The sequence below is a fragment of the Lepus europaeus genome, chromosome 17, assembly GCF_033115175.1.
Source record: "Lepus europaeus isolate LE1 chromosome 17, mLepTim1.pri, whole genome shotgun sequence".
NCBI classification, from domain to species: Eukaryota; Metazoa; Chordata; class Mammalia; order Lagomorpha; family Leporidae; genus Lepus; species Lepus europaeus.
Window position 1 is genome coordinate 76,602,367 of NC_084843.1, and position 17,268 is coordinate 76,619,634.

A 17,268-nucleotide genomic window follows, 5' to 3' on the forward strand; every position below is an offset into this window, starting at 1 on the left:
GTTCCCTTTCTGTGCAGAGACCTCTCCCACTTGGCTCTCAGCTTTGATTCCCGTCACCCTGCGCGTGAGCCACAGGGCAGAGTCCTGCACTTACACACACACACACACACACACCCCGCTGTTGCCTTTCTTGCCTCCCTTCTCCTCTGTGGAAGCTCATGCCTTGCACTTCCTTCCTCGGCCCTGAGGCACGCTTTGGATTTTGTCTTAGACCCTGCCGTTCCCTTTGCTGAGGTGCTGCCCGCTGTCTGCTGATGGGGCTACGCTGGTTGTCCAGGCTCCAGGTGAGCTGGTGGGATCTGAGCTGATCATTTTTATAGTTGACTGATGGGTGCCTGGGAGTGCATTCTATTCTATTGTTTTACAAATCATGTAGGTATTTTATTTGAGAGAGAGAGAGAGAGAGAGAGAGAGAGAATGAATCTCCTGTCTACTGGTTCACTCCCCAAATGCCCTGCAACAGCCAGGCCTGGTTCAGGTTGAATCCAGGAGCTGGGAACTCCATCCAGGATTTCCACCTGGGTGGAATGGAACCAACTTCTGGAGCCTTCATCTGCTGCCTCCCCTTAGCAGGAATCTGGAATTGGGAGCAGAGGCAGCACTTGAATGCAGGTACTCTGATACGAGATACAGGCATTTAAAAAAAACGATTTATTTGTTTGCTTGAGAAGGCAATTACAGAGAGAGAGAGAGAGAGAGAGAGAGAGCGAGAGCGAGAGCAAGCGAGCTTTCCATCCACTGGTTCACTCCCTACATGGCCACAGAGGCAAGAGCTGGGCTACACTATGCCAAAGCCAGGGGCCAGGAACCCCTTCCAGGTCTCCCACATGGATGGCAGGGGCCCAAAGACTTGGGTCATCTTCTGCTGATTTCTCAGGTGCATTAGCAGGGAGCTGGATAGGAAGTGGAGCAGCTGGGACTCAAACTGGAGCTCATATGGGATGCTGGCATCCCAGGCGGAAGCTTAACCTGCTGTGCCACAATGTTGGTCCTGGGATATGGGCATCTTAACTGCTATGCTAAATGCCTGCCCCATTATATATTCTGTTTGTGTGTATGGCATTTTCTGTTTTAAAAAAAGGGAAAATAGGAACTAGTGTTGCAGCACTGTGGGTTAAGCTGCTTCCTGCAATGCTGGTGTCCCATATGAGCACAAATCTGAGTCCCAGCTTCTCCACTTCTGATCCAAGTTCCCTGTGGGACCCTGCCATCATGTAGGAGACCTCGTGTAGTTCCTGGCTCCTGGCTTTGGCTTGGTCCAGCCCTGGCTGTTGTGGATCTTTCAGGAGTGAACCAGCAGATGGAAGATCTCTCTGTCTCTCTCTCTAACTCTGCCTTTCAAATAAATACATCTTTAAAAATAGTTATAAAAAATAAAAATAACAAAGGAAGAGCTTATGTGAACAATATTTTGAATTCTTCAATGTTTGGTTGAGGCACATGGACAAAGTATATAAGATATGGTAAGGTATACTCAAACCATATGGACGCTGGTTTGAGTCCCAGTTGTTCCACTTCCATTCCAGCTCCCTGCCAATGTGCCTGGGAAAGCAGCAGCAGATGGTCCAAGTGCTTGGGCCCCTGCCAACCACGTGGGAGACCCAGATGGAGCTCCAGGCTCCTGGCTTCAGCCTGGCCCAGCCCTCGTTGTTGCAGGCATTTGGGAGTGAACCAGTAAATGGAAGATCTCTCTCTCTCTCTCTCTCTCTCTCTCTCTCTGGCTCCGTCTCTTCCTCTTTCAAATAAATAAATAAATAAATGTGCTTTAAAAAGTTAAAAATTTTAAATTGAAATTGCATATATTTAAAATATAGCCTGATTTGTTAAAAACATTATTTATTTGAAAGTCAGCATGACAGAGAGGGAGGGAGGGAGGGAGAGAGAGAGAGAGAGAGAGAGACCTTCCATCTACCGATTTAATCCCCAAAGGCCCACAACCACAACAGCTGGGGCCACTCCAGGCTGAAGCCAGAAGTGCCCCTGGGTCTCTCATGCGGATGGTAGGGACCTAAGTACTTGGGCCACCGTCTGCTGCCTCCCAGGGGCGTTGGTAGGAGGCTGGATTGGAAGTGTGGAGTAGGCGGTGCATGATCCAGGCACTCCAATATGGGATGCAGGTGTCACACAAGTAGCAGCTTAACCAGCTATATACCATAATGCCTGCCCTTAGCCCGCTGCCTGTGTGTGTACATAGTAAGTGATCACTACAGCCAAGCTAATTAATACATCCACCTCGTCGCATTGTTACAGTTTTGTGTGTGTGCTGAGGATACTGAGTCCTATTCTTCCTGCCAAATTTCAAGTATACGATACAGTATTATTAACTCCAGTTGCTATGTCTTACGTTAACTTTCTAGAATGTATTATTTATCTGACATAATTGAAGGTTTGCACCCTGTACCTGTCATCTCCCCACTTCCCCCACCAGGAACCCCCAGCCCCTGCTAACCTCCATTCTACTCTGTTTCTATGGATTTGGCTTTTTTTGGAGTCCTCATGTAAGTGAGATCATGCAGGCTTGGCCTTCTATGCCTGGCTTCTTTCTGTTAACATAAAGTCCTTAAGGTTTATCCATGTTATTGCAAATGGCAAAATTTCCTCTTTTAAAATTATTGTGTATTTGAGAGATGGAGAGAGAGGGGGGGGGAGGGCAGAGAGAGAGAGCAAGAGCCAGAACAAGTGAGTGAGCGAGGGAGAGAGATATCATATTCACTCCAAATACTGACAGTGGCTGGGGTGGGCCGGGGCTGGAGCAGGAGCTGGGACTGTGACCCACGTCTCCCTGGGGTTGGGGGCGTCGGGGGTGCGTGTGGCAGGAACTCACTGACTTGAACCATCACTGCTGCCCCCTAGAGTCTGCATTGGCAGGCAGCTGGAGGCAGGAGCTGGCCTCGCTGATGTGGGACACGGATGTCTTAATTGCTAGCCTGAACACCCACTCCTTCTGTGTTTTTTCTTTAAAGGCTGAATAATGTTTCATTATCTGTGATGCATTTTCTTTATCTAGTTGTTGATGGACATCTGGGTTGTTTCTAGGTTCTGGCAATTATGACTAATGCTGTAATGAATATGGAAGTGCAGACACTTGTTTGAGATAACTGATTTCATTTTCTTTGATTATATATTCAGAAGAAAGATGTCTGGGTTGTATGGTGCTTCTATTTTTAATTTCTTGAGAAATTTCCATATTGTTTTTTCTTTTTTTTCAAGATTTGTTTATTTATTTGAAAGTTAGAGTTACACAGAGAAAAGAAGCAGAGAGAGAGACAGAGGTCTTCCATCCACTGGTTCACTCCCCAATTGGCTGCAAAAGCTGGAGCTGTGCCGATCCAAAGCCAGGAGCCAGGAGCTTCTTCCAGGTCACCCACATGGGTGCAGGGGCCCAAGGACTTGGTCCATCTCCCACTGCTTTCCCAGGCCATAGTAGAGAGCTGGATCGGAAGTGGAGCAGCCGGGACTCAAACCGGTGCCCACATGGGATGCCGGCACTGCAGGTGGCGTCTCTACCCACTATGCCATAGCACCGGCCCCCGTATTGTTTTTCATAAAGCTGTGCCAATATTCATCCCCAATTGCATACCAGGGTTCTCTTTTCTCCACCTCCTCCCCAACACTTGTTGTCTTTTCTTCCACTCTGTCTTCATCTGCTTGAAAGGCAGAACAATAGAAACAGGGAGACGACAGAGACAGAGACAGACACAGACAGAGGCAGAGGCAGACACAGACAGAGAATCTTCCATCCACTGGTTCACTCCAAATGCCCACAACAACCAGGGCTGGGCCAGGATGAAGCCAGGAACCCACTGAGCCTGCCATGTGGGTGACAGAGACCAGGTACTTGAGCCATCCTCCAGCGTCTCCCAGGATGCATTATCAGGAAATTGGATCTGAAACAGAGTAGCCAGGACTGGACTGGCACTTGGGTATGGGAGATGGGTGTCGTGGGTGTGGCTTAGCCCACTGGGCCATGACACCTGCCTCTTTTAGTCTTTTGGACACCAGCCCCTCTGACAGGTGTGAGGTGGTGTCTCCTGTGGTCTTGGTTTACATCAGTGAGGCTGAGCGTCCGCTTAACTGTGTTGTAGACAATTTGCTGTACTCCACCGCTTGTGTCTTCTTGGGGAAAGACAAGCGTAGGCATGAGGTTGTTTTCTGCCTGGTTTCCAACTCTGCTGTGCCTCTCTTGGATATGATTCCTTTTTGTCTTTGATTTTAAAATTTCTCTTTCTTGGGGGCCGGCGCTGTGGCATAGTAGGCTAAGCCTCTGCCTGTGGCGCTGGCATCCCATAGGGGCACAGGTTCGAGTCTTCCATTCCACTTTTGGAAGCTCCACTTCCAATCCAGCTCCCTGCTAATGCCCCTGGGAAAGCAGTGGAAGATGCTCCAAGTGCTTGGGCCCCTGCACCCATGTGGGAGACCAGGAGGAAGCTCCTGGCTCCTGGCTTCGGATCAGCTTAGCTCCTGCTGTTGTGGCCATTCGGGGAGTGAACCAGCAGGTGGAATTCCTCTTTCTCTGTCTGTAACTCTGCCTCTCAAATAAAAATAAATAAAATCTTTAAATATTTTTCTATTTCCTAGGCACGTATTTTCTTGTATCTGCTTTCCTATCTGTAATGGTTTTTTTGATCTTGGTTTCCACTATTTCATCACTGAGTTACATAGTCTCCTGCTCTGCCTACCCCCACGGTCTGACTGTCTCATCTCAGGATCCCAGTATTTCTGTTTCACCGTCTTCTTTCATAACCACCATTGCTTACAAAGAGTCCTCTTTTCTTTGTAAAATCTGCAGTGGAATGCCACGTAATAGCCTCGTGTGTCCTCTCCGAAGGAATCTTTTCTATAGGAATTTTTTTTCTAGGCAGTGTAGTTTTGAGATTCTTTTCTAGTGTTTATTAAAAAAATTACATTTGTACTGTTAAGAAGGAAGGAGAAGTGAAGTGCAGAAGTGTGTCTGTTGGGGCTGGTGCAGTGGCACAGTGAGTTAAACTGCTGCCTGCTGTGCTAGCATCCCGTGTGGGTGCCGGTTCTAGTCCCGGCTGCTCCACTTCCGATCAAGCTCTCTGCTATGGCCTGGGAGGGCAGTGGAAGATGGCCTAAGTCCTTGGGCCCCTGTACCCACATGGGAGACCTGGAAGAAGCTCCTGGCTTTGGATCGGCGCAGCTCCAGCCATTGCTGCCATTTGGGGAGTGAACCAGTGGATGGAAGTCACCCCCTTCCTGTACCTCTCTGTAACTCTGCCTTTCAAATAAATAAATAAATCTTAAAAAGAAACATAGTGTGTGTCTGTGGTTTGCTGTGCTTCCTGGAGGAAAAGCAGGGCAGGTAGGGAGGCACACACCTCTGTGTAGGGAGAGGATGCGGGAAGGAGAAGCCAGAGGGTGAGGACATCGGTTCTCTACAGGGATGGGACGGGGCAGGGAGGGTGTTGAAAGGGGGGGAATGGTTGCAGCATAGCAGAGGGAGGACGGAGCGGGGCTCCTGAGTCTCTGTTTTTATAACTGTGACTGGTAGAACCGTAGTGCTGTGGTTTGAATATCGGTTCCCCAAAACTCAATCGGTTCCCAAGTCTGATGTCAGTGGCACTAAGAGGCGGAAACTTGATCTCACTGTGGTGCTTGGCAGCAAGGCCCGTGGGAGGGGGCTGAGTTGGGTGGTGAGAGTGGAGCCCCCCGCCCCCCTGAGTGAACCCCGCTGGCTTTCTAAGAGACCACCTGGACACACAGGCGCCGTGCCTGTCTCCCGCTGGGTGATGCTCTGTACCGCCTCCAGACTCTGCCAGCAACAGGGGGCCTCTGGATCTTGGACTTGAACTTCTTAAACACTGAGCCAAAGTAAACCTCATTCTCCATAAAGTTAGCCTGCCTTGAGGGTTTCCTGAAAGTGGTGAAAATCCGACTGATAGGCGTAGTGGCATGGAATCAACTAGGAAGTGTGTGTGGTGGGGAGAACCCAAAATGGAATATGAACTCTGCCAAATGGGCCTACCCCTTATTACAAATGAAGCAAAGAACCACCTTGAGGGGTTGGGGAAGAAAAGAAAAAAGGCAGTACCTTGAAAACAGTAGCTTGGCTGGGTTCTGTAGGCCCCAAAGCAAACAGAACAGTACGTGTGTTGTGTAAGAGGGCCGGTGAATGTGTGTCTCACAGGAGAGCGGGTGAGCAGGTCTGAAACAACTACACACTAGAACAGAACGCATGCGTATCACGGACCTTCATGGAAAATTCAAAGCTGTTTATGTCTGTCCATAGTTTTTTCATGGTACACATTTTCGTTAAGTTTTTGAAGGCCTCTTGTGTATACAACGTAAGAGTTTTTTGCACCAAAACAAAGGTATCTTTTAATTCCATTTTCCGTGAACATTTTGAAATACCTTCATATACTTCCTATCTCTGTCTGCTGAGGGTCCCTAGATGCAGTCCTAGGAACAATGAGTGGAGACGGCACTGGCATCCCATCCGGGCACCCATTCAAGTCCTGGCTGCTCCATTTCCAGTCCAGCTCCCTGCTAATGCACCTGGGAAAGCAGCAGGAGATGGTCCAAGCGTTTGGGCCCCTGCACCACATGGGAGACCCAGAAAAAGCTCCTGGCTTCAGATCAGTCCAGCTCTGGCCATTGCGACCATCTGGGGAGTGAACCAGCGGATGGAAGACCTCTCTGTCTCTCCCCCTCTCAGTCTGTAACTCTGCCTCTCAGGTAAATACATCTTAAACAAACCAAAAAAACTAAAACACATCTCCTCATAGCCTTTGATGTGTGTTTCATGGGTTAACACTTATTTTATGTTTTTTAAAGATTTTATTTATTTATTTGAAAGTCAGAGTTACACACACAGAGAGAAGGAGAGGCAGAGAGAGGAGAGGCATAGACAGAGAGAGAGGTCTTCCATCCGCTGGTTCAGTTCCCAAATGGTCGAACAGCCAGAGCTGCACCGATCTGAAGCCAGGAGCCAGGAGCTTTTTCTAGGTCTGTGTGCAGGGGCCCAAGGACTTGGGCCACCTTCCACTGCTTTCCCAGGCTACAACAGAGAGCTGGATAGGAAGTGGAGGAGCCGGGTCTTGAACTGTCACCCGTAAGGAATGCCAGCGCTTCAAGCCAGGGCTTTAACCCGCTGCACCACAGCACTGGCCCCTGTACATTTTTTTTTTTTTTTTTTGACAGGCAGAGTGGACAGTGAGAGAGAGAGAGACAGAGAGAAAGGTCTTCCTTTACTGTTGGTTCATCCTCCAATGGCCGCTGTGGCCAGCACACCATGCGGATCCAAAGCCAGGAACCAGGTGCTTCTCCTGGTCTTCCATGCGGGTGCAGGGCCCAAAGACTTGGGCCCTCCTCCACTGCACTCCCGGGCCACAGCAGAGAGCTGGACTGGAAGAGGGGCAACCGGGACAGAATCTGGCGCCATGACCGGGACTAGAACCCGGGGTGCCGGCGCCGCATGCCGAGGATTAGCCTAGTGAGCCGCGGCGCCGGCCCCCTGTACAATTTTTTTAAAAATTTACCTGGAGGGCAAAGTGCAGAGAGAGACAATGAGACAGAGAGACAGAGATCTTGTAGCCACTGGTTCTATCCAAATGGCCACAACAGCTAGGTTCAGGCCAGGGCCTAAGCCAGGAGCCCAGAACTCCATCTGGGTCTCCCCCACGAGTGGCAGCACCATCTGTGCTAGTGTGAAACTGGGTCAGAGTGGAGCAGCCGGGACTTGAACCAGTGCTCTGCTGCGGGCTGCTGGCATTATGGGCTGTGGCTTACCCCACTGCACCACCACGCCAGCCACTGACCACTGTACTCTAAGTGAGATGTGAACATCGGGAGGAATACGTACACACAAGTGAGCTGGAGGGAAGACACCCGCCTTGTCAATCACGGAGCCCTTGCGTTCACAGTATATTGGAGGCTGCCGGCCGTCTGTGGTTCGCTGAGGAAGAGGGGACCTCAGCGGAGACTCCTGGGGAGGGGCAGGGGCTGGGAGCTGCCCAGGGTCCTTTGCTGCCCTTCTTCCAGAACTGTGTGGGACTCCCCTGTGCAGTCTCTCTGACATGCAGAACCCAGCCGGCTCCAGGAAGCTGCCTCCAGCAGCCTTGTCTCTGCAGCGTCAGCCTCCAAGGCTGGCCTCGGCCCTGCCTTCCCAGGGCCCCCTTCTCCCCGGCTGATGGTGCTGAGATCGGAGAGACGGGACAATGACGGGACGATGTAGCCTTGAGCTACTGCCGGCTCCTCCCAGGCCTGTGGGTCCAGCGAGGCCAGGCTGCACCCCGCTCTCCCGTCACCCCGATCCCTCACCCTCTGGCCCTGGAGGGAGGCAGCCAGTAGGGACTGCTGGAGAGCAGAGGCTATTGGTGCCTGAGCCTGCCGCCTTGCTGGGCCGGTTCCTCTACTGATGGCGGCAGCGCCTGTCTGCTGGCCCTCTGCGACAGCTGTAGCTCTGCCGGGGTCTATGGACACCTCTCCCGCCCCTCCTCCGGGCCCGGGGAGGTAACCACCCTGATCCATCCGTCCTCAGTCCCTTCCCAGGGTCATTGGGCCCTCTGAGTCCCTTCAGCAGGTGACTGGTCCCCACCAAGAGGTGAAAGGGAGAATAGGCCCGATCTCCCGGAGTCTGGACACAGCTGTCCTGTGGCCTGAAGGGCTCAGTGGGGTCAGGGTGTGCAGATCTATGGGTGCAGCGAGCTCACCTCTGTGAAAACACAAGCAGGAGGTGCACTTGATGTTGGGACAGCTGCTGAGCAAACGACACGGGGAATTGTCACCCCAAGCCCCGACCCCAGACAGGAGGCACCCTAAGTGTTTAACTCCTTAAAATAAACAGTTTTGTTTTTTTTTTTTTTTTAAAGAACTGATAATTACTAAGTTGGCAAATTACTGTTTGAAAAATAGGCTCTCCTTGGCTTGATGGATCAGCCAGTTGGTCCTGGGCCAAACTGGGTGTTGTTGGGCAAATTCTACCTGGGGAATGAGTCTGCTCCTGTCCAAGCCAGATTCTCTCTGTCCAAGAAGGGGGCTGGACTTGAAAGACTGACTCAGGATATGCTGGCAGGGGCCACTCCACCGGGGTCCCGTGTGGGCTGGGGCTCTTCCAAGCTGGGGTGGTGGAGAGTGGGCCTCAGCTGAGTCACTTTCAGATTCACCTGCACAGGTAAAGATGGTCCCTGCGGATGCCTGAGCCCAGCTGCTCGGACCAGAACCCATCCATGGCTAGAAGTCCAGTCCTCACAGGGGCTACCAGGGCACTCGGGCTGGCCTGGGGGGACAGGGAGCTGGCTCGGCCTGGCAGCCAAGCAGGACTGGGCCTGGCCCAGAGCTCAAGAGCCCGAGCGAGGCTGGTCCAAATGGCTTGGCCTGGCCAGGTCATTGCCTTCTCCCCATTGGGCATTTGGGACATGTGATTGGAGGCAGCCTTGGCCAAGAGACCCGGGGCAGTGGGGTGTGTCACCAGGAGAGTCACAAAGCTCACCCGGAGGCAGAGTATTGAAGATAGCCAGGCTCTTGTGGGCAGGGGGCCATGGCAAGGGGGCAGAGACCTGACAGGGAGGGGATGGGCAGCTGTCCCCGAGGCTGTGCTGGGCCTGGCGCTGGGCTGGACACCGGGGTCAGAGTGCTGCTGAGTGGCCCAGCTGTGCCGAGGGCCTGTGGCAGCAGCTGTGCTCCAGGGCTAGGAGGAGGGATCTGTGGGGTCTGGAAGTCATCCTGGGGCTGGTGGGGACAGACCTGTCTGCGGCACGGGAGCCCAGAGGTCCCCAGAGGAAACAGGGGATGGCTCCTCTTTTTTCTTTTTTTTTTTCTTTTTTTTTTTTTTTTTTTTGACAGGCAGAGTGGACAGTGAGAGAGAGAGACAGAGAGGAAGGTCTTCCTTTTTGCCGTTGGTTCACCCTCCAATGGCCGCCGTGGCCGGCGCATCTCGCTGATCCGAAGCCAGGAGCCAGGTGCTTCTCCTGGTCTCCCATGCGGGTGCAGGGCCCAAGGACTTGGGCCATCCTCCACTGCCTTCCCGGGCCATAGCAGAGAGCTGGCCTGGAAGAGGGGCAACCGGGATAGAATCCGGTGCCCCAACCGGGACTAGAACCCGATGTGCCGGCGCCGCAAGGTGGAGGATTAGCCTGTTAAGCCACGGCGCCGGCCTCCTCTTTTTTCTTAAAGAGGGCTCCTCCACATTGTTTAAGCTTCAATCCACTGCTGCTGAGGGGAGATGGCCATGGTACGTTTGTGGGCTGTGGCCACAGATCCTGATGCTCCACAGTACACTGGCCACCCCAGCCATGGGCCTGGGCCTCCATCAGCTCCATAGGGCCCAGGCCGTGAGGGCTGCGATCTGGCAGACTCTAATCAGGCCCCACCACACCCAGAAGGTCAGGTCTGAGAGACGTGGGAGCCTGCTTCAGAGTCCGGCCATGGGCCTGGCCCACGTGAGCAGGAGCAGGAACGTGCCTGCTGGCTCCCGGTCAGCGGGCTTCCCAGCCTCCCCCGGTCAGCGGGCCTCACAGCCTCCAGCCTGCTGGCCGCTAGGTTGCCTCCCTGGCCCACCTCACTGGGTGTTCAGGGCTCCCTGCCAGGGGCCACCTGCCTAGCACAGCCAGGATAGGGGCTGCGTGCATGAGGTTCCCCGGAGTGTGCTTTCTTGGTGCCACTGGCTGCCAGTGACACAGCAGGAAGGCATGGCTGTCCCCATTTCATGGAGGAGGAAACTGAGGCTCAGGCTGGGCTAGTGACTAAGGGAAGCAGCACGTGGCACATGGCTTGAGGCGTCTGTCCACCCTAAGCCACCAGGGAGGCCGCCCGGCCCCTCAACAGGTGATGTAACAGGGACCAGGACAGCTGCTTCCTGGGGCACTCTGGCTCAGGTGAGAGACCTCCCGGGTGGGGCTGGGCTGCGGTGTGCCCTTCTGCATACCTCTGCGGGGAGGGGCACCGCTGAGCTCACAGGGCCTCCCCAAGTCCCACCTGCCATGTGCTCCGTGGATGAGGGTCAGCTGAGTGGCCAGCCAGAGTGACTGCGCCCCGTGTCCTCCTCTGCCCTGGGCACGGCACCGCCCCGAGCCTCCCACCTGCCCTGTGGAAGCTGCCAGGCTTCCCTGCAGAGCCAGGGGACAGGATGGGCAGTGCCCCACTCCACTTGTGTTCCTGACCTGAGTGGTTACGCTGACCCCCTCCCAAACCCTTGACTCGGCCACACCGGAGATCCTGAACAGCAGGCTGGAAGCCTTGGGCCTTGTCACCAGGTATCTCCGAGTGCCCAGGCTTGGAGATCTTGGACTGCAGGGGCAGGCATGGCCGGCGCCTCCAAGAGCTGTCACCTCCCAGAGCACTCAAGCCCCCAGCCCTGGGGAAGTGGCATGTGCAGAGCTGGCCTCTCCTGCCCAGCCTTAGCCCTGCTCCCTGTCCCTCCCAGGGTCCCTAGGACACCGAGTGCCAGGCTCTCCTGCTGTCAGAGGGGCATGGCCACCGCCCACAGCACTGGAGTGGCCCCACCCAGCTCTTCCTCCTGCCGCCGCCTCCACTGACTCACCTGCCCAGCCCAGGCGAGGGCTCGGCCCATCAGAGGCATCTATAAAAGCCGGCTGGTGCAGTCCCTGGCATCCTGCTTGTCAACCACCCGCTGCCACACAATGCTGGGAGGCCTGGGGAAGCTGGCGGCTGAGGGCCTGGCCCACCGCACGGAGAAGGCCACTGAGGGAGCCGGTGAGCACCCTGGGGCTGCTTTGCACCTGGGCCAGGGTGGGGCAGGGGAGCAGACTCGACTGGGCCTGTCGGAGGCAGATTCCAGCAGACAGGCGGAGGTGCAGAGCCCTGGTCTACCAGCCCCACTGGGACCGAGGGAGCGGGGGCAGGGCGGGGGGCAGGAGCCAGGAGCCAGGCAGAACAGCCTGTGTTAGAGCCGGGAGAGTCTCATTGACCGCAACAGCTCAGGACCAGGAGGGAGGCCAGTCCAGAGGGGGCAGGGGTGCAGTCAGATGCTGGGGGCGTGGGGGCCGGCAGTTGGCCAGTCTGGCTTTGCCTAGCCTCTGGGTTTTACACGATTTCCCGTTTGACAGTTGAGAGAACCCAGCAGGGGAGGGTGGAGCAACAGAACCAGTTCTGACTCCGAAATCGTCCAGTTTGGACCCAAACTGGAAACAACTCGGACGTGCGCACAGCACCCCCTCTCGTGGGAGGAGCTGCCTCGCGGGGCTTGGCTTTGCAGGACCAGGCACCGGATTAGGCCCGTCCAGAGGGGCGTGGCGCCCTCGCAAACAGGCCTGGCCCTGACTCTGCGTCCCCAGCTGGCGGCAGGCCCACTCCTGGGCGTCCCAGGCTGTGCCAGGCTGGGGGCCGCGGAGGCCCCGTGGCCTCATTGGGCTCTCTCTGCCTGGAGTCTTTGAAGGGACCCAGCTGGAGCCCCTTGTTGTGAGCCGGTGGGGGTGTGGCGCGGCGAGCCACGCTGCGCCCTCACCCTGCACTTGTCTTCTCCGTTCAGTTCACGCCGTGGAGGAAGTGGTGAAGGAGGTGGTGGAGCATGCCAAGGAGGCTGGAGAGAAAGGTACCGGGGCTAAGGCTGGGCAGGAGAAACGGGGCGCGGGGGGAGGGAGGAAGTAGGGGGCGCAGCGAGGGAAGCGGGGTGGGGGGGTGGGGTGGAGAAGGGAGCTAGGGGCTGGGCCGGCCCCTTCTTTGCCCAACCAGGGCGAGCCCTGCTCGCATTTTGCAACCCCTTCCTGCTGGCATGCAATTGTCGTGTTGGCATCCGGGCGCCATCCTCATCGTCCCCTCTGTGGGTCCCCAAGACTGTGTAGCTGTGCGCTGGAACAGCGTGCCACAGATCTAACATTCCTTATTTCTATAAACACGTATGTACGCACGTGTGTTGTGAGTAGAACCCATGTAAGAAGCATGAGCTACCCCACTCCTTATGCCGAAATAGGAGCTGCGTCTCCAGGTTCATGGACAAATGGAATCGAAAGATTATTTTGGGGCAAAACCAATGTGAAATTCGTGCATTATTTTTTTTTTTTTCATAATGCGTATTTCCATGAACTTTTTGAAGACCCTGCATAGCTTGCAGGGGAACCAGGGGCCTAAATGTTAACACGTGAATTTGTTGAATTATTAGATGGTACCCGTCTTGATTCAGGCTGCTGGGTTAAACTACTTTCATGTGGGGAGCTTATAAACCATAGCAACCCATTACTGGCAGATTTCCTGTCCTGTGAGGGCCCACCTCCTACCTCCTGGCTCCCAGGCCGTGCCTCCAGCCTGCATGCAGTGGGAGGAGCAAACTAGCTCCTGGGGTTCCCGTATCAGGGCACCAAACCCTGCTCTGCCCTCATAACCTAATTACTTCCCCTTTGCCCTACCTCTTAATCCCAGCACACTGAGGATTTGGGTTTCAACGTATGGATTTTGGGGGGACACATTCACCCCACAGCAGGACCATGGCAGACTTTGGCAGAATCTTAGGGAGAGGAGGATCTTTTTAATCTAGGGCAGAAAATTCAGCAGCCATAAAGGAAACATCAGGCAAGCCCGACAATATAAAATTTCAAAATTTTCCATGGTAGACCAAAAAAAACTAATCAGCCAAGCCAATAGAAAAACCGATAGGCTAAGGGAAAATATTTGTAACATAAACAATAATCTGATATAACAACCCAATATAAAAATCAGCAGGAAAGCAAAATCTAAGCAGCGAACACAGCTATGAGCAGAGGCTCTAAGTCATTGGGGGAATAAAATCAACCAGGAATTCGTTCTTCCCAGAACCCTGCTGCGCTCTGCCCCAGGGGGCCCCTCCAAGAAGAGCCCCAAGCCTGCATGCCCGGGGAGCGCCTCAGTGACAGTTCCTCTCTTTATCCCCCCACAGCCCTTGGCGAAGCCCTAAAGAAAGCCCAAGAGTCAGGGGACAAGGTGGTGAAGGAGGTCACTGAGAAGGTGTCACACACGGTCTCCGAAGCCGTCACCCACGCTGCGGAGGGCCTGGGCAAGCTGGGACAGTGAGCGTGCCTGCCCCCGCGCTGTCCCTTCCTAAATCTCAATAAAAAGACGCAAAACGTGTACGCCAGTCCCTGGATGTATTCCTGTTTGCGTGGAGACACTAGGCTGAGTATCTTTCACCACAAGTGCTGCATGTTCCCCCAGCGTTCCATCTGCTGCCTGTGTGTCCCACCTGCAGGCTGTGTGCCAGGCAGCGAGCTCTCGCCCACACGCAAGGAGCTCTAGAAGAACTGCTAGCACCTGTGCTACATTTCGTCTTCTTTTAAAAAGATTTATTCATGTATTTGAAACATACTGTTATATATAGAGAGAGATCTTCCATCCACTGGTTCACTTTCCTAATTGCTAAAACGGTCAGGGCTGGGCCAGGCAGAAACCAGGAATCAGGAACTCCATCCGGGTCTCCGATGTGGAATGCATGGACCCAAGCACTTAGGCCATCTTCTGCTGCTTTCCCAGGCACATTACAAGGGAGCCCAATCAGAAGTGGAGCAACTTGGGGGCCGGAGCTATGGCGTAGTGAGGTAAAGCTGCCGCCCGCAGCACTGGCATCCCACACGGGTGCCAGTTCTAGTCCCAGCTGCTCCACTTCCGAGCCAGGTCTTTGCTATAGCTGGGAAAGCAATAGAAGATGGTCCAAGTCCCTGGCCTCTGCACCCGCATGGGAGAACTGGAAGAAGCTCCTGGCTCCTGGCTTTGGATCAGTGTAGCTCTGGCCAATTGGGGAGTGAACCAGCAAATGGAAGATCTCTCCTTCTCTCTATGTGAACTCTGACTTTCAAATAATAAATCAATCTTAAAAAGAAGGAGAAGGAGAAGGAGAAGGAGAAGAAGAAGAAGAAATGGAGCAGCCGGGACTCAAACTGGCACTCATATGGGATGCTGGTGTTGCAGGCAGTGGCATAACCTGCTCTATCACAATGCCAGCACCTATGCTAAGTTTTTTGAAAGATTGTTTCCGGGGCCGGAGCTGTGGCACAGCGGGTCAAAGCCTGGCCTGAGGCGCCGGCATCCCCCATGTGGGCGCTGGTTCTATCCTGGCTGCTCCTCTTCCGATCCAGCTCTCTGCTATGGCCCGGGAAATCAGTGGTGATGGCCCAAGTCCTTGGGCCCTGCACCCGTGTGGGAGACCCAGATGAAGCTCCTTGCTCCTGGCTTCGGATCGGTGCAGCTCCAGCCATTGTGGCCATCTAGGGAGTGGGCCAGCGGATGGAGGACCTCTCTCTCTGTCTCTACCTCTCTCTGTAACTCTGTCTTTCCAATAAATAAAATAAATCTAAAAGATTGTTTCTGGGACCAGCTTTGTGGTGTAGTGGACCATTGGTTCATGCGCCGGCTGCTCCACTTCTCATTCAGGTCCCTGCTAATGACCTGAGAAAAGCAATGGAAGAAGATGGTTCAAGTGCTTGGGCCCCTGCCACCCACAAGGGAGACCCGGAAGAAACTCCAGGCTCCTGGCTTCGGCCTGGCCCAATCCTGGCTGTTACAGCCATCTGGGGAGTGAGCCAGTGGATTGAAGATATCTCTTTCTGTCTCTCCTTCTCTTTGTAATTCTACCTTTCAAATGAATAAATAAACTTTTTAAAAATAAAGTAGCTGGATGGACTTCTGCTGAGCCATTTCATCATCCCCCAGAGGCCTGGACAGCATTTCCGCCAACCAGGTGCGGAAGCTGCTCAAGGGGGGACAGAGTCCACTGCTCATTGGCACTGAAGCTGCTGTGCTGTCTCCAGTTGGGGACTTGTTTTGGGCCCAGGCGTTGGGTGGAAGTGGACGGGAACCCTTGGCTTGGGACGGGCACTTGGTGTAGTGGGTAAGACTTGGAAGCTCCACTTCCTGTGTCAGAGGTTCTGGGCTTGAGTCTCGCTTCTGCTCCTGGCTGCAGCTTCCTGCTAGTGCACACACACACACACACACCAGGGGGGGTGCATCAGGCTATGACCCAAGGAGCTGGGTCCCTACTATCCACCTAGGAGACCCAGACTGGGTTCCTGGCTCCTGGCTTTGGCCTAGCCCCAAACTGTTGCAGGAATTTTGGGAGTGAACTAGTGGATGGGAGATCCCTGTCTCCGTACAAGTACAGATAAGTGCAGAAACTGAGAGTGTCTAGAACCTCTGAGTGGCAATTGCCACTGCCCAGGCCTCCAGGAGAGCCATCGGTGGCTGGTTCTCATTGAACGAGGGACAAACCAGCACAGGTTGTTGAACTTGCACAGCAAGTGCGTTGCTCATGTGCAGGAGGAACCCAGCCCGTGATGGAGTCGATAAACGTGAAGGAACTGCTCCCTGTCCCCAGAAAGCTGGAGAAGCACTGCCCACATCCCCCTGGCCTCCCGGGGGAGGAAGCTGTCCTAGAATAAGCACGTCCCTCTGTCTTTTTATTATTATTTTTCATTTCAGAGGCAGGGGGATGGAATAGATACATTTATAGATGACAGAGAGGGGTAGATGGATGGATGGACAGACAGACACATACACACAGAAACATTTCCATTCCCTGGTTCACTCCCTAAATGCCTGTGATGGCTGTGGCTGGAGCAGGGCTGGAACCAGGAGCCAGGAATTCAACCCAAGTCTCCCATGTACATGGCAGGAACCCAATTACTTCATCCCTTGTCACTGCTTCCTAGGGTCTGCATAGCAAGAAGCTGGGGTCAGGAATGAGAGCTGGGAACTGAATCCAAGTACTCCAGTATGGGACATGGGCATCTTAACCACGAGGCTAAATGTCTACTTTCCTCTTTCCTTCCTTTATTTTCATTTTGCTATGTGTGTATTGTGCAATGAAGGGCATGAAATAAACCATAGAAAGTATTATAAAAATAATAGATCTTGCCAATGAAAATTATAAAACATGAATGAAAGAAATCATCAAGTGCACACAAAAATAGGAAGATATTCTTGTTCATGGGTTGGAAGAATTGATATCATTAAAATGTCTATACCACCTAAAGCAATCTACAGAGTCGATGTAATTCCTATCAAAATCCCAATTACATTCTTTACATAATGAGAAAAAACAATCCTAAAATTCATTTGAAACCATAAAAGACCCAGAACAACCAAAGAAATCTTGGAGGGGTGGGGGGAACACAGGCTGGAAGCATCATAATGTGTGATTTCAAAGCATATTATGAAGCTATAGTAATTAAAACAGTATGGTTCTGGCATAAAAACCAGCACATAGATTGATGAAACAGAACAAAGAACCTAAAATTTAAAAAAAAAAAAATTATTTATTTATTTGAAAGAGTTACATAGGGAGAGAAGGAGAGGCAGAGAGAGAGAGAGGGGTCTTCCATCTGCTGG

General features: G+C 53.4%; 1 protein-coding gene across 1 annotated transcript; it reads left to right on the forward strand.

Annotated features, from left to right (window-relative positions):
• The first annotated feature begins 11,600 nt into the window (after positions 1 to 11,600).
• FAM25A (family with sequence similarity 25 member A) lies at positions 11,601 to 13,993 on the forward strand. The gene is made up of 3 exons (XM_062215387.1): positions 11,601 to 11,673; positions 12,449 to 12,511; positions 13,829 to 13,993. Exons 1-3 carry the CDS (start codon positions 11,601 to 11,603, stop codon positions 13,960 to 13,962), a joined length of 270 nt encoding a protein of 89 aa, XP_062071371.1. The 3' UTR covers positions 13,963 to 13,993.
• Positions 13,994 to 17,268: the final 3,275 nt, after the last annotated feature.